The 22,030-nt window shown below is 39.8% G+C and overlaps 1 protein-coding gene across 7 annotated transcripts in view; it reads left to right on the top strand.

Annotated features, from left to right (window-relative positions):
* trim44 (tripartite motif containing 44) overlaps nucleotides 1-22,030 on the top strand; it is a 39,323-nt gene that overhangs the window by 3,144 nt on the left and 14,149 nt on the right. For all 7 annotated transcript variants that reach the window (XM_027272558.1, XM_027272556.1, XM_019258323.2 and 4 more), the window contains 2 exons: nucleotides 6,900-7,190; nucleotides 13,827-13,849. In XM_027272558.1, coding sequence (XP_027128359.1) covers nucleotides 6,900-7,190; nucleotides 13,827-13,849 — 314 coding nt within the window. The remainder of the gene's footprint in view (nucleotides 1-6,899; nucleotides 7,191-13,826; nucleotides 13,850-22,030) is intronic.

The raw sequence follows: 22,030 nt of genomic DNA, 5'->3' as shown, positions 1-22,030 counted from the left end.
ATGGCGATTGTTAAAGAACCTCTCCCTAAAAGATTTACAGTCAGATGTTCTCATTTACTAATGAGCTCCAACCAACTCCTATCAAATTTAAATGAGCGTTTCTCTGCAGCAATAAAAAGTGGATTCCACCTTGTTAGGCATGATAGAATTCTGTTTGCATATTGCATTGATTTTGCCATGTGGTGGTTTGATGGAATTTGCAGATGATTTTCCTACAAACATTCAGTCTGTGCGGTGTAAACATGCCATTTACTTTTAGGTAAATATAGTAAGCATATGTGGTAATTGCTGCAAACAACACATCACATAAATAAAGAAGGCTGCTTTCACTGCGGTCATTTCAAGTGATTTCATGTTTTTGAAAATGTACGAGCAGGTGATGGTAGCATGGACCATCCAGATGTATAAATGAATCCGCACAAGTTTATTTCCTTTTTAATGACCCATCATTATACAATATACTAGCTGCTTCAAGGTTTGTTGCTTTGGATTCTAGGGCTCCCTCCATGGTAAGTGTGACTCTACTTTCAGTCGTATCTCTTACATAATTAGGCCATGCAGTCTTAGTCAGCCTGTCAATGAACATTGCAGACCAAGCAGGTCAGTTTTTGTAATTTAAATGCATTTAAATATTTCAGTTGCCCTTATTCTTGACTTTCCTAATTGCTCACACTCTGATTTAAAGACCATTAATGTGTGATTATTAATTTTGTCATGACTTTGAAGAGTTGATGATGGTTTAAAAAGAACCCTTGGTTGAACCTGGTTTCAAGCTCCGGGGAGCCACAACAGAACACAAAAATGAGCCATTACTCATTTCTAATTCAGTGGATACAGCAGTAAGCACTGCTGCAGTACAGACACTGCAGCGACAGAGACACAGCAGCCTAGAATGAGATAATAAGGGATTAGAAAGAGATTATGTCATAAAGTTATTGGGTAGCAAACATGAGAGCCAATTATTTCTATCCATATATTTATCATGGCCCCTCATTCACAGATCACAGATCTGGCCTATTTGGTTTCTGTAGATATAATTCTGTGTGACGGCATCTTAGTGTGATTACTGAGTCATGTCATTTTCAGCATTCAGATGATGTCATGTCTTTGCTCCAGTGCTCAGAGGTTGTATTTTCAAAGTGACTGTGATTTAGGCATTTTCATCTATAAGATAGAGAGGAATACTGACTACAGAATACCCAAGCCGTTTTTAAACGCTCACTGAACATGAAAAATTGACAAACAGTCCTTGTATTCAATTCAGGACTCATGGGGTGGATGTAGTGTATTATGCACTGCATTAAATTGTAAAGAGTTTTTAATAGTCCTTTTTACACCCTCATTTAAACAAAAGACGTGGACAACATATTAAAGACATCTTTCAATATAATCTAGCCCAATACTCATTATACCCTCGTAAATGACCATAGTAATGAATCAACACTGGCATTTACAAAGTTGGCATTTATTCCTAGACTGTTGTATTTGACAGCGTCTCAGTGTACACACGCTTATTTTTTTTTCTGTCCTTTAAATGTTTTCACATGCTCACGCACCCTCTTCTAGACATGGTCACAAGTTGAAATAATGATCATAACCTTAATTCAACCTTTTCGTCTAACCTTCTGCTTTTCCCACATTGTCGCCTTTCTCTTGATATCAACCTAAACAAAAGCTGCAAACTGAATTTCCTTGACAAGTCAACCTTGAAAACAGTGGCTGCATTTCCATTACAGATGCCATAGCGGGGGCATGTTCTGCCACAGGCAGTTACGTCTCGTACAGTGAGAGATGGAACAATGAGTGGCGGGATCAGGGATGTCCAGCTATGCCTCACCTTCGAAGGTGGTGCTCTCTTACCACCGTTCATTACCTGTTCTGCCTAACACTCTGTTTATAGTATTGTCTGAACCCATCAGAGACCAGTGGCACACAGGAGCGTCGCTCAGTACCTGCAGAGATGTGACCCAAGCACAGTGGCATAATGTAGAAGGTTAATTCGGCTGGCCTGCGAGAGGTAACACTTTCACTGGCAGCTGGCACCTCACCCGAGTTCATGTCTATTATCATACTGAAATATCAATGCTTCCCCAAGGACTACCTGAACATTTAGCCTTGTGCTGTTCCACTATAGAGGTGCGGCGTGGCCGGTGAAAACCACTTACCTGCTCACTGTGTTAGAGACCATTATGTGGATTTGTCTGTGTGTCCTCTCCGCACTCTCAAATGTCAGTATTTTTTTATTATGCATGACAGGAAACCATCAGAGTGACTGCTCCTGGTGAGGAAAGCTGTGTGTGTGTGAGGGAGAGAGTCATGTGGTAAAAAGAAAAAAAATAGATGGAAGTTAGAGGTGAAATTGCATGGTAAAGGAGAGCTTTCAGTGGTGGAGGAGGTGAAAGGTGAATGCAAAGATTTAACTCTTAGTTGGTGTTCGCTTATTAAATATAGCCTACTTAATTATGTTCTTAGCCGCAGGTGTGGGGATTTTAATCATTGCTCATATCTCCATTTTTCCACGTGGGAATGGAATATAACAGTGATGCAGCTGTATACATATTAATGAAAGGCCAGAGGCGTAACATCACATGAGGGGCCTAGATGGCTGTCATTCAGCCAGTCAGCTTATATCATCAAAGAGCTGGAAATGATTCATGAAGCATATTGTGGCTTCAGACCAGGACAGCAAGTAGTCAGCATATTTACCTCGCGCTCATGTTTTATTTACTCACTTTCTGCCACACAGGGTGTCAGGTAGAGCGCACGCCGCCTGTGGAGCCACTCTCTGCAGTCTTCCGAGAGAGGAGTCCAGTATCCTTAAGCAGCACAGCAACATCAGCCTAGTCACAAATGTGTATGTGTGAGCAGCGGCTATATCCATTTTCCCTGCATCATAAAATCCACAAGAGCAGCAGACACATTAAAGCTGTCTTAGAGAGCCAAGGCTGAGGAACAAACGGCAGAGGCATGAAAAGAGTTGGCTGCTGGTGTTAGGTTTATTCATCTTGCTTTTTCTTGTCCTCCTCCACCTCGTTCTTTTCTTCCCCCCCTCCCTCGTCTCACTTTATACCCCCACTCCCATTGCTCTTTCTCTGTCGTTCCCGTTCTATCTCTACTCACCGTATTTTAATTGAATTACTTTGTATCATTTCCCGGAAAGTTGCTTGGCTGACATTGCTTCTCTCAAAACCAATAAAAGGTGCTGTATATTGAAACTCTGCTTTTATAAAACCAAAAAGGCCTTCAGTTTTTCCCCTCCATATTTTAACTTCCCCTGCTTTCCCGTGATATATTAACTTATATGAATTTTGAAAAGGAGCCATTTTTTCAAATGACTTCCTGTGTATTGTTGTGTTGTCTTAGGGGCTAAATTGAAGAATCTAATTTCTTGTGAGAGATAAAAGAGAGTGCGAGAGAGAAGGAGTAGTATTCACTTGGATCAAGGCCACAATTGCCAAGGGCAAGAACGGATCATATCCATTTACTCCTAATGTTCTCTTAATGCTTTTTAGGCCCTTTTTAAAAAAGCATCACACCAAACAGACCTCTGAATAAGCTGCCAGGCCAGCTCTGATTCAGTAGTGAGAGCGTTCAAAGAAAGTTTGAACTCTACTGCATCAATGCACCAGAAGCATCAAAGTTAGATAACATTTTATTCTCTCTCTACCAATTTCCAAAAATCTATTCTGTATCTACATTTTTCATCCCTTCACTGAAGCTGCAGGATGCGTAATCTTTGAGGAAAAAGTCCAAAATGTCGCTATTTTTGTCTACACCACTGTACCAACCAAGTAAATGATTTCTTTGAGACTTAAAATTAAGAAGAAATTAAAATTCTTTTATCTACAAAATGCATTTGCAATGCTAGACCCACTGAAGTGTCTGTGCAATTGAAGATAAGATTAAACTCTGAGGCTACTTTGATATTTGTTTCAGCTGTTTTCATTTAGCTTTTGTTTTCCATCATAGTTTGTCCTCACCAAAGTAATGTGACACACAACTTTTCGCTGTTGTTTTTACACTGACATGTTTTCATCCCCCGGGGCTTTCGTTCTTTTTCCATAGTTCTTTATTTCATCAGCACTAATGAGTAGCACAACCTTTTTGTAGCCAGTCACACAAGCACACCAGCGTGTGATGTTAATTCTATTTGAGTGCCTTTCTTTATTGCAATCATGTGAAGTGTTGGAGGAATGTCTGAGAAATCTTCTATTTTTAGTAAGCCGCAGATCCGCAGCTTTGTCTTTGAAGAAAGGATTTTTAAATTTATTTCTTTCATTTTGATTTTCAGCCCACCTCTCACATTGTTCACAAAGTAGTGGAACAAGGTTAAAGTTGGCATTCTCTGGTTAAAATGTCCATTTTGGTAGACATGAGTGCAGATGATATTGCTTATACAGTATGAAGTGAGCTGATGAAAGACTTCCCCGTCCTTCATTTGCTTGCATTGCCATGATTCATGAATTTCTCTGATAACAAGGGCTCTGCAGTAATAATACAAAGCATGTTTAAAAACATGAGTGAAAAATTAGCTTTCTTAATCTACTAGCCCTGCCTCTGCCCGTGCTCTCTCTCCCTCATCCTCTGTCCTTACTCTAAACTCTGCCCTTGTAAGCAGTGTGTCGCTGTCTCTCCCGAGGCCTCATTTCGTGGCCTTAGCTTGCAGCAATGCAAATGAAGATTAGCACGCATGAATGCTCCTTCCTTGCTAGCTCTGTCGCTGAGTGAAAGGTCCAAGGGCAGACGGCTCCTGCTCCACAAACACAAAGAGCGCTGATCCAGGATCACGACTCCCATCTGCCACAAAGGCCACGGGGGCTCTGTGGAGGTCCTGGAGATTGGGTGATGTAGTGGTGGAATGTGTCAGATTGATGACCGCAAGATACTAAAGACCATAAGATTTATGTTGGAATCTGTCCACCCTATTCACGTTGTAGCTTCGCTCTTGTGTAGCATTGTTCTTCACAATCTCTGCTAACTGCTTTCTCTGCGTTCTATGAAACCTGTTAACTAGAAAAGAACAAATCTGCACATATGTATGTAAACTGAAATGAAACCAGAGACCTGCATGAGCATTACTCTCTCTTTTGTCATATTGCTTGATTGAGGAATATTGTATAGTCTCACTTTAATGCAAAAATATCACTCTTTATCAGTATCCGTGACTGTAACTGAATGCTAAACTTATGTCTGACGTGGAATTAATTAATGAAGTCAATACTGCGACTGCTTGCTGGTAATGAATTCACAGAAATATTTGGAAACTTTGACAAACTCGATATATTTCATTTGGCTAACTGAAAATAAATGTAAATGTCTAGCAGATGTCAAAGCTTTTCAAAATTTGAAAGGATTATTTACATTTGCATGGGAGTTGGACATGAATACGTTGATCCATCATAATGTCCATGACACCTCAATCAGAGCCAGTTGGAGCAAGATGTCTGAGACATCAAAGCATGAGTAACAGCCTAAGCATTAAATTCTTCTCCTGGTATGAAATGAACTAGTAAATGCCTTGTCATTTTTTAATGTTTTTTTTTAAGTGCTTACTGCTCATGTTTTAAAATGATGAGTCTTCTCAAAGATTTAATCAGCCTATATACTAATTTTGTAGGATTTATTATCCTTGAGCACTACCTTTTATTGCTCTGTGTATTAAAGTTTAAGAACTTCCAGAGGCATGGAAAGAGAGATTTGGAAAATGATGCTTCAGTCTCTCCAATCTTCCACATTTTCAGATACATTTCACTTGAGTATCTGGACAAGGAATGGAACAAGTTTATAGTCCATGGCGGTTGTAGCCCATTGTTCCTAATGCATCAGACATGCACTCAGGGTATTGATTTTGGTGAAACAAAAAGAAAACGACTCTTTGCTTTCCAATTAGATGTTAACTAGGTCTCTCCATCGGATTCAGAATAAACGATGTGCATTTCTTTTCTCTGCTCATACAAAGAAAGTAAATTAAAAATGCTACTTTTTGCACTTGGTTTTAATGGGCTATTTGGGGAATCTGATTGCTTGGGCAGAAATGGCAAATACACGATAAAACTTTGTCCTCTTGGGGCCGTGGCGCTGCCAACCTCAGTAAAGACTGATGATTCCTTGCTCTGCTTGAGAGGGGGAGACTTGAGGGGAAACAAGATAAAATAGATGGAAAGGAAGAGACTGAAGTTCTGGTTAAGGCAAGAGGAGAGCCCGACTGATGCTCATAGATTGGAGCGATTATACCATATTCAGGAGCATAGATCATGACAAGGGACTTTGGGACATTTTACGCCATGACAGCATCTGCGTTGGAGGGCGGAGTCATCTCAGTGGGATGGATTGTAGGAGGGCGTTTGTTTATTGAGGGGTTTTAACGTAATGAGTCATAGCTAAAGAGAACCTCATCAGGGGATCGGGGAAATGGATTAAAACAGGTATCTCAGTGAGCAGTTCAGTTGCCCTGAAAGCCAAACAGATGGTTTGCTGTGGTAGAGGGAGTCTCTGAGGTCTCTATCTACAGATGGATGCATGGAGTTCGCCTCCAGGGTACTTGCTTCATGGTATCAATTAGTTTCTGCATGACAGAGACCAGTGGGCTTATTAAAATAATATTCACGCCAAAGCAAAAGACAGAAGTTTATGCATCTCTCTATTTCGCCTCTGGATGTTCAAATTATTGTCATCTCATCTCTATTTTTACACACTTGTTTTTTAAGTTTGACGTCTATCTAAGTTCATCTCAGTGATTCATACCTACGCTGAAGTATTTAATTCACTTTAATATGAAATAGCAGGCCACTATGTTTTTTTTTTTTTTTCCCATCTTGTGGACTTTCTCTCTTAAACTCGCTCAGCTCATTCCTTCACACACTCCCTCTCCCTCTCTGTGTTACTTTTACATATCGTAGATGTCCACAGAGGAGCTGGAGGCCTATGTGAACACTCAGTTTGACGAGCTCCGTGCATTGGTGCGTCTGGAGGAGAAGAGGACCCTTCACCTCGTAGACCTCAAAGAAGCATTCCTGACCGCATCGGCCGCCGAGAAAATCGCAGAGATCAGTGTCCAAACTGAGCGCCTGCAGGAAGAAATGGCCAACATCACAAACCAGCTGAGCCTGCTGGAACAGGCGGAGGCAGGAGGTCCTGCAGTGGTAGCACAGGCCCTGGTAGCAGTGCCTGCACCAGCCCGCAGAGTGCAGGTGAGAAGAAACTTCCTTCGTCATTATACTCGGTATGCTTCTTAAACTGCCTTTGTACTCAGTGTTGTGTAGCTTATTAAGTAGCAAGTAGAAAGGTTAGCAAGCTGATAATGTCACAGGTGCCCAGTGTGACATTCAGCATGCCCTAATTTATCTAGTGTGAAGCTTTAAGCTTGGAGGCTTTGGCTTCTAACACACCACATCTTCATATCTTCATACTGTGCTTTACATTAATTACAGTCTTATACAGTAGACCTCACAAGTATGATATAGTCAGAGGTAGGGATGTAACGATACACTCAACTCACGACTCAATACGGTTCACGATTTTTTGTTCACGATACAATTTTCTCACAATTTAATTTTTTTTATTTGTAGGAAAAAAATCCCAGGTGCTTTCTTTACAGAAACTCTCAAACAGTTTGTGTTCTCTTATAAGAAGCGCAACTTACATCTTAAACAAAATACTTGAGAAATATCTCCTTTCTTTAGAAACGATCTCACAAGTAAACTGGTGTTAACTGGTGTAATGTGCAGTTTTCCTCTCGGGGTGGCGTAACGTTACTTTGCTACTTGCTATTTAAATGCTGTTTTGGCTTTGTCTGTCCATTTCTCACGGTTGTATTTGTGTATATAGGGAATCCAAAATGCCACCACACAGGTGAATTAAAACTGCTCGGTGCAGCTACTTTCTACCGTCGCCATGTCTTCCCTCGTTCTGTGCTCCGTACCTACGTAGTGACGCAAGTCACGTGACTTGACGTAAGTCACTTGACGTCTGACGTTGAACAAATGAATCACCAACCAGTGACTTTTTTTAAGATAACGTAACCTATTTCTAATTTTTTTTAAAAAGAAGAAAAAGAACATATCTTACTTCTCTCACATTCGCGAAGAATCGCGACTAATTTCTTCTGTCAACCAGTGCGAATCGTCACGCATCTGTACCGATTTTTAATCGTGTCACGATGCATCGTCACATCCCTAGTCAGAGATGTTGACGTTGTCAAATATGGCCCTCTAAATCACAGTGATTTTTTTTTTTTTTTGTGAAAAGTGATTAACAGGATTTTTCATCCCAGTCACAATTTATGTTAAAGGTGAGCTTTTTAAACTTTTACCTATGTGAATTTGTCTGACCAATCATGCTGGATCCACTTGATCCTGATGTGGAAGTTGGTTTAAAACTAGGCAAGGTACTTAATTTTTTCATACCACTCTTAGCTTGTTGTTAACAGTTTTTAATCAGACACAAAAGCAGAACCCAAATGAACGGAAAACTAATGCATTTGATCTGGAGGCCCATATTTGAGCAACATCACATCACATTACAAGGTCTGCTGAAAGCACTTTGAAAGAATCTGAGCAAACAGGGTCAATGAGTAATTAATCTACACTTTGAACGCTGAGGTGCAGTGCCAAAGTTGTTACCAAATGCAGCCTTGTAAAACTGGCTGTTATCACTCTTGTCAATAAACAATTACACAAATGATTTGCCAGCCAGCACAAAGCTGTTCTGTTGCTGCTCCATGTGTAGCCACCCTTTACACCATATGCTGTATATAGTTATTATTGATATTTCATAACATGGGACAATCAGCAGCACGATCCCCGACATTCAATTTAAAGCATCATCTTTCCACTAACAGTAGCACCTGATGCATAGTCATTATGGTCAAATGAATATGGTAAACAGGTGCCATCGTACACAGCTTTGTTCCAAAGGAAAGGAGAGACTGGATGTATTTACCTGGAGCATATAATATGTTCATGTAGAGAAATGCAATTTTGTTTTCATAAAGTCAACTCCATCAGTATGATACAGGTAGTAAGATGCAAATAAATCCTGAGCTGTTGGCTCATGAAGCGTAAATGTAACTATGTTTGTCCTCCGGCGATAGTATTTGTCAGTTATGAACGTAGCAGCTGTTCTTTCTCTTCTTACACTCCAGCCCCTTAATCAAAGTAAGGTTCCCGTGCCAAAACACTGTTCGCACCTGAGCATGTGTGCGGTTACAGTATGTCACGTATACATTTACACATACGTTAACACAGCTAGAAGTGCAGGTCATGTCAGATTCTCTAATCCCTCATATGAACACCAACGAGGCGGCTTTTGCTGCTTATAGTTCTCAAATTAAAATATCCCTTTGGTCCATTTGTCACCCTCCATTCTTTAGTCACCAGAGTCCAGAAAAGACGTTTGAGTGTTCCCTGGCGGACCTGCTGTAATGGTGGTAGCTGATGTGCAGATTGCTTTTTCTAGTTAAATTAATCTACGGTAGGCCAAGTTCATGAAAGGCCCTAATTGAATGCTGATGGTTTCCCTGTTTACTCTCACATGTTAGTTATTTCTGGAGTGAGAAATAGGCAGCGTTACTTGGAATTGTGTGGCCACAAGAGAGGTGTGTGTTGATGTGGCTTATGCAGCAATATACCTAAACAGCAATGGTGTATCTTTTTTTCATCTAAAGAATGGACTCAAATATGAATTATCCTGCTTGCTCTCTCACTCTTCCGCTGTTCATCTGTCTGACTCAATAGCGACAGTATCTCCAGATGGTAGATTGAACTACAATCATTCACTTGCCTCTTAACTGCAGTTCTGCTTAACTGTCTATGGTACTCCTCATCTTTTTTTTCTTTTTTGAACTACCAATAATTCTTTGAACTGATTACGACAGGAGGGCCACAGAGCCACTGTAGAGTGAGCAGGGTGAAACAAAGCTGACATAGCTGACCTTCATAAACTTTTGTATTGATAGAATATTGAGGGTACAGATTTGTTTTGTGCGGCGTGCCAGAAAAGATTTGAGAACCGCCGAGTTAAATGAATTGTTTCAAATGTCAAAAATGACAACTTTGAGTTTGCAGTGATCTTTTGTCTTAATTCAGTGAATCTGTTTAATTAATCTGTTGTTTGAGCAAAACTGCAGTAATGTACAGTATGTGCTGTTGATGTTCTTGCTGAAAAATATCTCAACTTTTCGTGAGATTTGAAGTCCATGAATGAAACCATGATTGTTCCTCCTGCTTATTCGACACTAGAAAAAACGGTAGACTGCACTGAAACAAAGCCATCACCTTCAGCTTTGTTCAAATGAAAGAACATATTTGAATAAGTTGACCCTGTTGTTTTGGTTTTTCTTCATTTCTCCTTATGTAAAGCACAAAATAATCATGTTTCAAAGGGTTACAGTCAAGGCCTCCAGCATTGTTGAGGAGTAGTGCCTCGGTTCCAACCTCAGACTACCAGCTTTAGCGCAAAGTCAGAAAGGCTGAAAAAATTGCTGCTTTGTCAGAACATCACACACTGCAGCCACGTAACTGCAAGGGTCTGGAATAAAGCAACTATGATGTCAAATATTTCTCGCCTGCATAAAACCCATCCTTTTCAAATACTCCCAAAAGAATAGAGAACATAATTGAGGTGAGTCTTTTTGCTTGAGGTCAAACAAACAAATTACCACTGGTTCAGCTATTAATCTTATGTCTTTGCTTTTAATGCAGAGGAACACAGGTGTAGACACACATAATGAAGACCGTCTGCAGGGATCGAAAAGAGTTTAGAAAATTGACCAGTTGATCAGTGGGAGCCAGAGGGAGAATATGTTAAGTGATTATTTTTTTTGTCTCAGTTTTATTATTATCAAGTTCTTCAGATTTTCATTAAAAAAGCCGGGAGGTATTTATTTTTACAACCATGCAGTGTGTTTGAACATTCCCTCATGATTATACAGTAATTAAAAGAAAACAATATGTCACTGGGCAGGAAGAGGTCTTCTGAGCTTGACAGGTACAAGCACAGAAAGGTTTTTGTCATCTCAAACATAAACACACACTATGAAGTAAAGGCAGGGACGATCAGATATGTGCAGAATAAACAGGTGTTGGAGTCCTGTAGTGTCTGTAGAATGTATAATTAATAAATAATATGAAAATAGAGGACTGTATGAAATCCACTTACATGTTCCTATGAGGTGGTATTGGTGCACATCATCAGTCTGCCTTCATGCCCTCATACTTGTATTTGCATCTCCCACTTCATTGTGCAACTGCATTAGGACAGAGGCAGAGGCTTAACGCTTTTCAAGCTATAGCATGAAAACAAAGCCAAGATGACTCATTAGCCACGCATCGGGAGCCTGCACCAGTGACCCAACCCTGACTCAGCCGTGACCCAGGTCACACTGAACTGCTCAGAGGCTGATTTGAAACAACTCAGCCATTTACACAATGACTCGACCTTTAAATAAGCTGAAGCTCTGAGCTAGGACTGTTTTTAATGTAGCCTATAATGCATGTTAGGGAATTTGGAATTTGTAGGCTGATTTGTTATCCCGCCTCGGCTGACAAGGTGTGTGCCAGTAAGACTTGTCACATGATACACTTTTTCTACACTTGAAATATTTATGCTGAACTAATGAAATGCCATCATAATGTATATTTCATTGCAGCGGTTACAGATTATTGCTGTGTATACTAAAAACAGATGAAGGCAGGCTTATTACAGGATACAAAATTACCCTAATTTAATTCTAAGCAGCAGTTTTCTATTGATATATTTATGCTGTGCCCCAGTAGATTCCTTGTAGCAGGAGTTAACAGCATTTGCTCAAACGGTTCAAGAACATATAATTCCATGAAGTTGATATGGTGTTGAAATTCTGAATGAAGCAGCTTTTGCGCACATCTTTTGATGAAAAACACACAAGTCAAGGTTGTTCTTAGCTTTGAAAGACCAGCTTTTATGTGTGGACGTATTGATTGAACTGTCATATGCCATGTGAAATAATGTAAATATTGAATCTGGTATTATTCAACCCTGAGGGGTCTGATTTTCTCTATAGTGCTGCAAAGCTGACGGTGGCAAAGCTCTATAACAGTCAGCTTCTTTGTGAGAGCATATTTCTTTCAATTTTGTGGGCAGTGGCACTAAAATACTATAATTAGACCAAATGAAAACAAAGCACACAACTGGGACTTTAACAGCATTTCATATTTATCGTTGTAATATAATGCAATCAAAGAAGTACTTATTGGTATTGGCTACATTTACCTACATAGACTCATCAGAAAAATGGTTTGGTATTACTTTTAGCATTTAGCATAGCATACCATCAGACTCCATGGCTGTGATATAAAGGTTTTATCATGGCATCAAACACAATTCTTGTTAGTAGTATAACTTCATTCTCAATTCTGGTCTCTTCTTTTCGCTCATATTGATTAAAAGATGATGTAATACGAGTATCAATTATAATAATAGTCAGTAATATGCAAATACTTTGATTAAATAGGAGCAATTACTCACTTCAAGAATAATTTGAAACTTTTGATTAATGATAACCCATGCACAGACTAAAATGTATCTCCTAAAGATATATTCTTACCCAGCAAGATCATTGTTTTTTAATAGAAATGTCGCCATTTCTCTTTAAGTGTTTTTAATGTTTGTTTGTTTTTTAAAACAACAACTTAGGAATTACAGTAATTTAAAGCAGACGTAGACAAGGAAATCTTTCTATGTCTTCTACCCTTTGTGTGTCTTAAAACCTGCCACTGTTAGCTATCAGTTAAATGCAAAGCCCACAGAAAGAAATATAAACGTGTACTTTTTGGAAAGGCAGCCTAATGGCAACAGAGCTTCTTTGGTGAATGTCAGCTTTTCACTCAGCTTTCACAAATTGACTTTTGAATCTATTGAAGTGTTCGGCAAGGTAAGAAAACGTCTCACTCAGTTCCAATATTTTAAACTAAGTATCTGTTCATATCTGAGGCTAATTCAATTTAGAGCCAAATCTTAGTGAGGCAGACAGCCAGTCAGTGCTCTGCAGCCTCCACTCATCATTTCTCTCATCTGTTGTGCTGCCAAGGAGCCTGAGCTTTCAAGATGCCATTAGTTACACAGTGTCAAAAACCAACTCTGGAACAACCATTTTAGGGCCAGTAGTCAACGTCCAGTACAATCGATGATATTAAGGGATGTATTAAAGATAACAAAAGAGACTGTCTTGAACTTAATGTCCTCTTGACTGAAAATAAACCAGTTGAGATCAGGAGTGGTATAACAAGTTGTTTGGCTGAAGTACATAACAGTGATTATGTGATGAATGCTTATTGGAGCTGTTTTGGTATGATGACTATTGAGTATACCGGCACAGATTTGTAGTAATAATTTAAACGTTATGGGCAGGCCTTGTCAAATAAAGTATTTACATCTTCTGGAAATTGACAGAATCTAAAATGTTCTTAAATTTTTCATTTGGCTGATGAATAAGCCTTTTGCTCGCAGTGTTTGTGTAACCATCACACACTCGCAGTCAACACATCATGTCCATCGTTTTGACATTAAAAAATATTTTTAGCCTCGATTTAAAAAGAAAAAAGAAAAAGACAGCATATGAATACTGTTTGCGGCTCACCCACCGCTTGGCTTCAGGCTGCTTCTTTAAAAGCTCATGAATATACATGAGCACAACTGGTGGATGATAGTGAAAATTAATTGGTCAGATTTAGAGCCCCACCAGCTGGACCAAGCGGATGTAAATTATGTTGTTTACCTTTTATTTGTTATCACACCTGTGCATAGTTTTAATATGTTTTCTGTCTCTCTCTCTTTCTTATTGTTTTCAGCACGACATTGAGGCCAGGCCAAGGTAAGACTGCCAGTATAATTCATATTCACCTTTTCATAGCTGGATAGCTTAGCTAAGGACACTTCAGCACCTCCTCACTCACTCTCATGGTAGCTGATGGTGCAAGGACCTGACAAGTGTTCGTCTTGCATTGTAACACACACGCACACACGCACACACATACCTTCCAAGTCCTTTTTTTACCCTCATAAAACTCATTCTAACAACTCACTCACAGACACAGTGTCACCTACACACATAAACCCCACCAACGTCTCCAAAACTATCCGAACGTATGCGAGTCACGTCGGTGCCCCAGCAAGGCAATTAGTAGCTCTCATCTGTGTGTGCCCACTGGAATCAAAAGGGGTGACAATCCGCCTGATCCAGTAAGAAGGTCATGAATAGTGGCTGACAGGCTTTAGCTGTGTGTGTGTGTGTGTGTGTGTGTGTGTGTGTGTGTGTGTGTTTACATGTATGCATGTTGTGTCATTAATGGGGTCAAGTCTGGCCCTTTGATACAGTATGGCATTTGCATTTCTTCTATCCCAGAACTAATTCTGTCTGCCTGCGGATATGTGAGAGGGAGGGTGAGATAGGGAACTATACTGGACAGATGTAGCTATATCATTTTTCATCTGCTTTACAGTTTGTTTGTGTCTTTTATTTTTTTTGTGCCAAGACTACATATTTCACCTTTTATCTCCGTCTGCGTCAGACAGTTTTGAAATGGATAGTCCTCTCCCAGTCTCACACTTATTGATCGGTTGACACGAAAACCTCTCAGCCTCCTTCACCCGGAGCAGGAGCGTTCGTAGCACCACCTGCTGTTTCTGCCTCGCCTCCTCGCTGTCTCTTGGAGCTTTCATCTCAAAGTACTCCTCCCTTCTACAGACACAGACACCCCTGTACGCAGACTCATGACACCTTCAGCAAATGTCTGTACATCCATCCTCAGAGACAAAAGTCTTATTTTCTCCGAGACTTTATTTAAAATGAAGGCTGAATACAAAAATAGCAAAAAAATAAAAAATAATACAACTTTACTGAGCATGCTTGTTTTCTCCAAAGAGAAAATTAATTTTTAATTTCACTTTGATTTGATATTGCAGCACTCTCTGCTTGTGGGAAATGTACTGTATTTCCTCTCTGGAGAGAAATGCTGCTGGCACACAGTGCCAACATGTAATATGTTATTGATTGGTCAGCCAGTATTATGACCCCTAAGCTTTGAAGCAGATGGCAGCAAGCTTGGGCCCAAGGGTGAGATGGAGCTAATAGTTTGCCCTTTCTCAAGGTTAACCTCCACATCTCTACACACTCACACACACTCACCCCCTGATATAATTACCCTCAAAGTCCCTTCTATTGCCCTAAAATGCAGTGGGTGCAGAATCTACCGTGACTAGTGGTAAATGACACGCATTTCGGAGAGAAATACTAGAAGAGGGGCAGTTTTGGAGAGGTAAGCGGAAAAAAAAGAGATGATAAAAGTGAAATCTGAACAGATTGATGTGCGAGTTTCTTAAAGTGGTTAAGGTAGATCGAGATTGGACATCTTAAGGTTTAAAGGTGAAACAAGCAAAGATGAAAAATACATGAAGTGAAATTAATGGAGGGAGAAAGCAGGATAGAGATTTTTACAAGATCAAGTGAGGAGTGGATGTTTAGGGTTATGTGCAATGGGATCCAGACAGCAAATTGATTATGGAGCAGAAACACTAATCCGCTGTCTGAGCCCCATATCACTGTTGTAGACAGAGCATCCCCCCAGGGCCACAATCCTGCACCCACATGCAGCTTTCCTGAATTTCTTTATCAATATGATCTCCCGCCTCTTAACGTAGGTACTCCATACCTGCCAAGATCTGTCCTCCTCTGAATATAAACCTTCCTTTACCCCCCTCAGCACAACATTCTCACTGCTGCCTCTAATATGACGCATTGCACACTTTATTTACATAGCTAGATTTGAGCCCAATCAAGACTTGAGTTTGTTATACATGTGTTGTACATGTGTTTGTACATGTGTTACATCTAACTGTTGCATTCACCTTGTATGAACATACAGGTTATGCTAGTATCTTATGGTGCATCATTTAAGGTAACAATTAAGTTCATTACTAAATTATATTTCTCTCTGATGCACTACACATAACGTAAGTTCTGACAAATGATTTGTTTGCCCTCAATGGCCACAAAGGGGCCATGACACATTACGAGTCACCATGCCACTGATTAGCGGTAGAGACGAATGTCTCTGATTATATTCACACACATAAACACACACACAAAGGAATGGTGGAGAGAAAGGGCTCATTGCCGTAGTAACGCTTTAATTCCAGAAAGCCACTTTTATGTTGTCTCCTGAGGTGCGTGCTTAAGATAGAAAAAAGATTCAAAGAAGTGAGACAGTCAATGAGAGAAAAGGCAAAACGCACTAAGGAATTCCACCCGTTAGTCTTGAATTTGTTGTTCTGTTGGGACTTTGGGAGATTTATTTTTAGTCGACATGCAGAAGTATTTTCCTGCTAGCTCTACTAACTTCTAGGTTTTTTAGCTTTGGAGTTTTGTATGTATAACCACCAAGAAGAAGTAATTTGGAGACTTTCATCTACATGATTTTAACATTAAGAGTGACATTGGATCAAGAAACAATTCATTTGTCGGTTATCGTTTTTTAACGAATCTCCGACTCACCAAGTCTGCTAATGTAGATCAACTTGGATTGTCGCTGAAATTACCATTTCTGTGCAAACATTAAAACCTTTAGCAGTTCTTCCCTGCTACTTAATAAAACCTCCAAGGATTTTTACCTTCTGTTGTAGCTTCCCAGTCTCTGTTTATGGAGGAACATGGCTAATAATTAACATGTTGAGAGCTGTGTCAGAGATGTGCTTGCCGGACAAATGTGCAATATATACACCACATATCAAGTTCAAACAAATCTATAAGCAGTTTATTTGATGGACTGCTCTCAAAAGGAAAAATACTTGAGTAGATTTGACATCCTGGGAGCAAACAGCTGTGACTATTATTACTATTCCTGGTTACAGAAGGTAATTTGTGCTGCAGCATTGTGTATGTATTTTTAGTTACAGTGTAACATAATTTGCTAAATATCAGAATTTGTATTCCTATAAAGTGGCTCATTATTCCGCTCTTTTCTGTAGCATATGAAATAAGGAATTGTTTGGTTGTGGCTACATTTGTGGAGCTGCCTGTCATGGGAGCTGCATTTCTGAATTTGAGCTCTGGATGTTAGCCTGTCAGTAGTTTTATTTTATTTTATTTCTTTGCAGAATGCAGGCAAGATTTGTTTCTCAAACAGATGTTTAAGACAGTATTTTTGGATGCAGTGTCATCTTTAAGTTTGTTGGAGATGCAACCGGCTGTTTTCGTTGGCTCCCATAGTGTTTGTGTTCTGTGTACTGTCATTCTGAGTATATAAAGAATAGCAATAAAAAGGAGATGCCCTAAATAAGAGATGTTTTCTGAGAAATCTGTCCAACACTCATCATGGTATGACATTTTTCTATTCAGATAGATTGTCAAAGAAATGCAGGAACACTTGTCTAAAATGGTAAAACCTTGCTTGAGGCAATCCATCTGTACCATGTGCTGTTATTGTACCTATCAGCACCCTGTCTGTCTCATATAGCTATTACATAATAGTATATACAGAAGAGTATATAATATATGTGCTTAATATATGTAGGGGCCCATGTGAGTGTATCACACTTTGCACCCAGACCATGTGTGATATTTATATAGTCTTTTTTTTTTATCTGTATTATCTGAGGTGTACTTTATTATTTAAACAAAAGAGGGAAGAAATAAGAACTACGCATCTTCAAAACCTCAGGGCTTACTCCATGAATGTTATGCCAAAAATAATCAAGGGTATGTAGGAGACTGGTTTAAAACACTGCAATATGCATAAATAACAAATGAAGCAAGTAAAGCAAGCAAAAAATAACAAAAAGTGGAAAGCACTGCAAACAACTGTGTCTGATCTCCTGAACAAAAAAACATCCTAAAATTCAATAACTTGAGCTGATAATGTGGTTTGCGTCTGAGCTCAGCTTCAGTCAAATCCCTGTCATGATCAGTAAATCTATAAGAAAAGAAAACATCTGACTTAGGGAAAGTTGAAGCTTTGAGACATGTTGTGAATTTGCTTAGGAAGAGCAGTGGAGGCCTTCTCAGCATATAAATCACATAGTATAATCACACTAAAATGGTAAAGCCCGCTGGGGAGCATAGCACTTCTAATTACGATGCGACGTCCCCCCCATTCATTGCTCCAGTCTGTCACATCTCCACTGTATCCCGGGACGCACACACACACTCTTCATTTCCTTTATTAGTCTTTTCCTTTTCTCAGATTTGCATGCTCAAAAACACATATACTGCGAATGACCTACATTAATTACACCTATACATAAATAATGTGCTCTGTATTTTCTCCACTGTGTGTTTTGAATGACGGGTTATATAATCTTATTTTCTTTATAATATATTACATCATAGGCTATCCAACTTTATGATACAGTCGGGTTGTAAATGAACCTCAAAAGGAAGTTAATTAGTTAACTAATTACATCATGTGTATGCATTAACATTAAGTGGTAATGTATAGTAGTACTCTGATAGTGTACTGTAAACAGATCTGTTTTAAGTAAATTGGGTACATCCTGTCCTATATCTCCTCCATTTTGAATTTTTTCAAACCCCAGACCCTGTTTGTACTCTGCCACCACTGACCATGCTCGTTGACATAGTGAGCTATTTGTCCCATTGCTCCCCTCTGTCTCCCTGACTGAAGGCTGTAGACCACCCTCAATCATGAACACACAAAACAAGGAAAAAAGGGGGCTGACAGAGAAGCAAAGCAGTCACCTTTGGACACAGCTTTATCTGTCTGTCTGAGCCGCTTGCCCTTCGCTGGGTCAAAGAGATGGGTTGAGTGAAGCAGGGAGGCGTCAGGGGAGTGTGGCCAGAGGACACAGGACAGAGCTCAGAGATGAGGACATGGTGGGAGGGAGGGAGGGAGCTGCATTTCCTCTAATGAAAAATTTACATGGCCTCCCACAAACGGAGCTGCTACACCGGACCTATCGCCTTTATACCATTTTGTGTGTGTGTGTGTGTGTGTGTGTGTGTGTGTGTGTGTGTGTGTGTGTGTGTGTGTGTGTGTGTGTGTGTGTGTGCGTGTGCAAACCAAAGTGACAAATACAGAGACATACATTTAGATGACTAGAGACATGCATAATTCATGCTACTTCTGCAATGTTCCTGCACTTTTTTTTAGATATCATTCACTTCTGTTTGTGTATGGCCACCTGCACGTGTTTCATGGATACTGGCGGCGCGAGCGTGACTCACATCAACCATTTTTGGAAAATGCAGGCATAGGGGGGTGTGTGTGCAGAGGTGTTAAAGGGAGAAAATAAGTAGATAATTGTGTGTGTGTGCACTTCTGTTAGCTTTGTCTTTTGTGATGACTAATAGCAGTTATTTGTCTCTCCCAGAACTTTTCTTGAATACAAATGAGGTAATTTACCTCGGAAAAGTGACTCTGATTTAGAGTTGGGGTTGGTTTTGCACCACTTCTATTTTTACTTCAGATTGCATCTAAAACTTCCAGTATAATGTGATGGTTCAAAGGGGAAAATGTGGAGAGAGAAGCTGTCTAATTGAATATACTGTTAAAGTGACAAGTATGAATCATGACTGTATACCGGCTGTCAAAATGCAAAAGAGAGCAGACAGTCAAGAATGTATTCATGTGAAAACTGACAAGACAGGTACGTATTTTCAAAACGAAACTGCTTCTTTTGATATCGGACCTGACTGCAGAAGGGATTGCTACCTGATAAGTCTGATGTGTACTGCATGATTTTAAATTTTAACCAGAGCTGCCACTGCTGCTCGATTTCTAGTCGTTCACTTCTCACAGTGTAGGCCTTTGAGGGCAAGGTACACAGTGTAAGAAGCTTTGACCAGAGCTTTAAGAGTGTTTCAAGTATTGATCTCCTGGATAGATGGATACGAGTGTTCTGCCGAGTGCTGCGTGGGTGTCTGCGATCCCAGAGAGCAAAGAATTGGCAGTAAGTGTCTGTGATGGATCCAAGGTTACAGTGTGGCAGAATCGGGTTACTGCTGTGTTTGTGTTGATGCTCTGAGCTCGTAGCGCCCATGAATAATGGATTGTTAATCCATGTGTGTAAAATACATCTTTCTCTCACATACCTCTCTCTCCACCTTTCTGACGCTGTTTTTGTTATATGTGTGCAAAGGTGTGTTTGCATTCGTGTTACAGTATATTGTATTCTGTGTGCGCTGAAGTGATCTCTGAATACTCTGATTTCTTCAGAGAACAGTGTCAGAGTGACTTTATACCTTGCAAAAAGAAATGATTGTCAGTTTTATTCTTCTGACATTGAAAAGCTGGTAAGAGATGGTGATTTAACAAGGAGTAGCAGAGGACTCTTTAAATATTCATATTTGTTGAACTTTGGCTTTTTTAAAGAATGAGAAAGGCTAGATTAGCTCGCTAGAAGTAAAAGATAGAACTATTTGACCGTGGCAATTTATAGGTTACACATCAGGCTGGTGCTCATATTCAGAGGAAGTTTGTGCAAGTTAAAGTAGAAGACATTTGTATATTAACATCTTTTTAAGCAGCCTAATAATGAAGACATGCAAGGAACGCCATGGGTCAAAGGAAAGTGGATAGGAAAGGAATGGTGTTTGCAGTGGTGAATTTTGGAAATTAAATTGCGCCCCGGTATGGTGTAACCAGGCTAAAACCAGATGAGCCTGTAGAGATGTATTTCAATTCCACCAAGGAAGATATGCAGTGACTGCTGAAGAGGAAAGTGGGGGTGGGGGGTAAAGCAGGAGGAAGGGCTGTGAGGTGAAAACAGTGTAACTGTAGTAAGCTTTCTGGGTCGGTTGCTAAGACAGAATGGAAAGCCATGAAAAATGTGCGCGAGTGTGGCAAATAATATTTCAGAAGGCTCCGGTGCACATGACAGCAACAATAGGTTAGTCTGTGACGGTAAACTTCACTTAACTTCCTGGTATGAGCATTTTATCTCTTCCAGTGGTCCATATTTTGTGATATCTGCTTCAACAAATACCCTTCCTGATAACCTTGTGCTATCTAATATGTAGCCCATCATACTGACTCGCTTAGACTGAGAAACCATACAGATTTTTTTTACCCACCCATATTTTGAATTTCTGTACTGTCTCCATGGATGTAAATTTAGGCACAATGTGTCACATCATAAAATGTGTTGATGTGTTATTATCAGCTTCATTATTAAGGAATACAGAACAACATTTCTATGTGCTGCACTCCCTTTCTCCCAGTCTGTCTTGTTATTTCATTTTCTCTCCACCTGCTCATTACTTACCCAGACTTTTCTAGCTGTCGAATCTAATAATTACATTGTCATATAGAGGCTGTGTTCGAATTAATAGGACGGCGTATTGGTATCAGTGATTTAAAAAAAAAAAAATACAAATGTGTTAATTACAGCTTACTTTCTACTTATATTCATCTCTTTTGAGACAAACTCGACTGAGGAAGAAAGATGGCAGAAGGCAAAAGCTGGATCGCTACATCGAAGGTGCCGATGTCATTTTCTCTCCATTAAATGTCATCGCACATCTGGCACGGTGCAGCTCTACTGCAGCGGTGACTAATTGACCTTCTAGTAGGTCACATGCCATATCCATAGGAGGTTTTTGCGTCAAGCAAGACATATGTTGCTGTAACACACAAGCGAAGTGAAAATAAACACATTTATGCTTGAATGCTTGAATCAAAATATGAATATACATCCATGCGAGCGGCACTGTGAGGCTGCACAGCGGTGCTTAGCGTGCAAACACAGTGCTGATGTTAAGCAGGTATAATGTTTACCCTATTTACCATTTTAATGAAGCCTGTTGCTAACACTCATGCATAAGAACAGATTAGTAATTAATAAATCTTTTTCACTATAGCCATTTTGATATTTCATCCATCTAATAGTTAGTGAAAAATGTTTTCAAAACCACAAATACCGAAGTTAGGGAGGCACTAGAGGAAAAACCAGAGTCATCAAAGTGTGAAGCGTCAGTGGCTCAAGAGGTAGAGCGGGGTAGTGGTTTGGCTCCCTTAGTCTGTCCTTGGAAGTGTCCTTG

Source organism: Larimichthys crocea, chromosome XXI (assembly GCF_000972845.2).
Source record: "Larimichthys crocea isolate SSNF chromosome XXI, L_crocea_2.0, whole genome shotgun sequence".
In the NCBI taxonomy this organism is placed as follows: domain Eukaryota; kingdom Metazoa; phylum Chordata; class Actinopteri; family Sciaenidae; genus Larimichthys; species Larimichthys crocea.
Note: the sequence above shows the minus strand (reverse complement) of the source record. Positions and strands in the feature narration are given on the sequence as shown.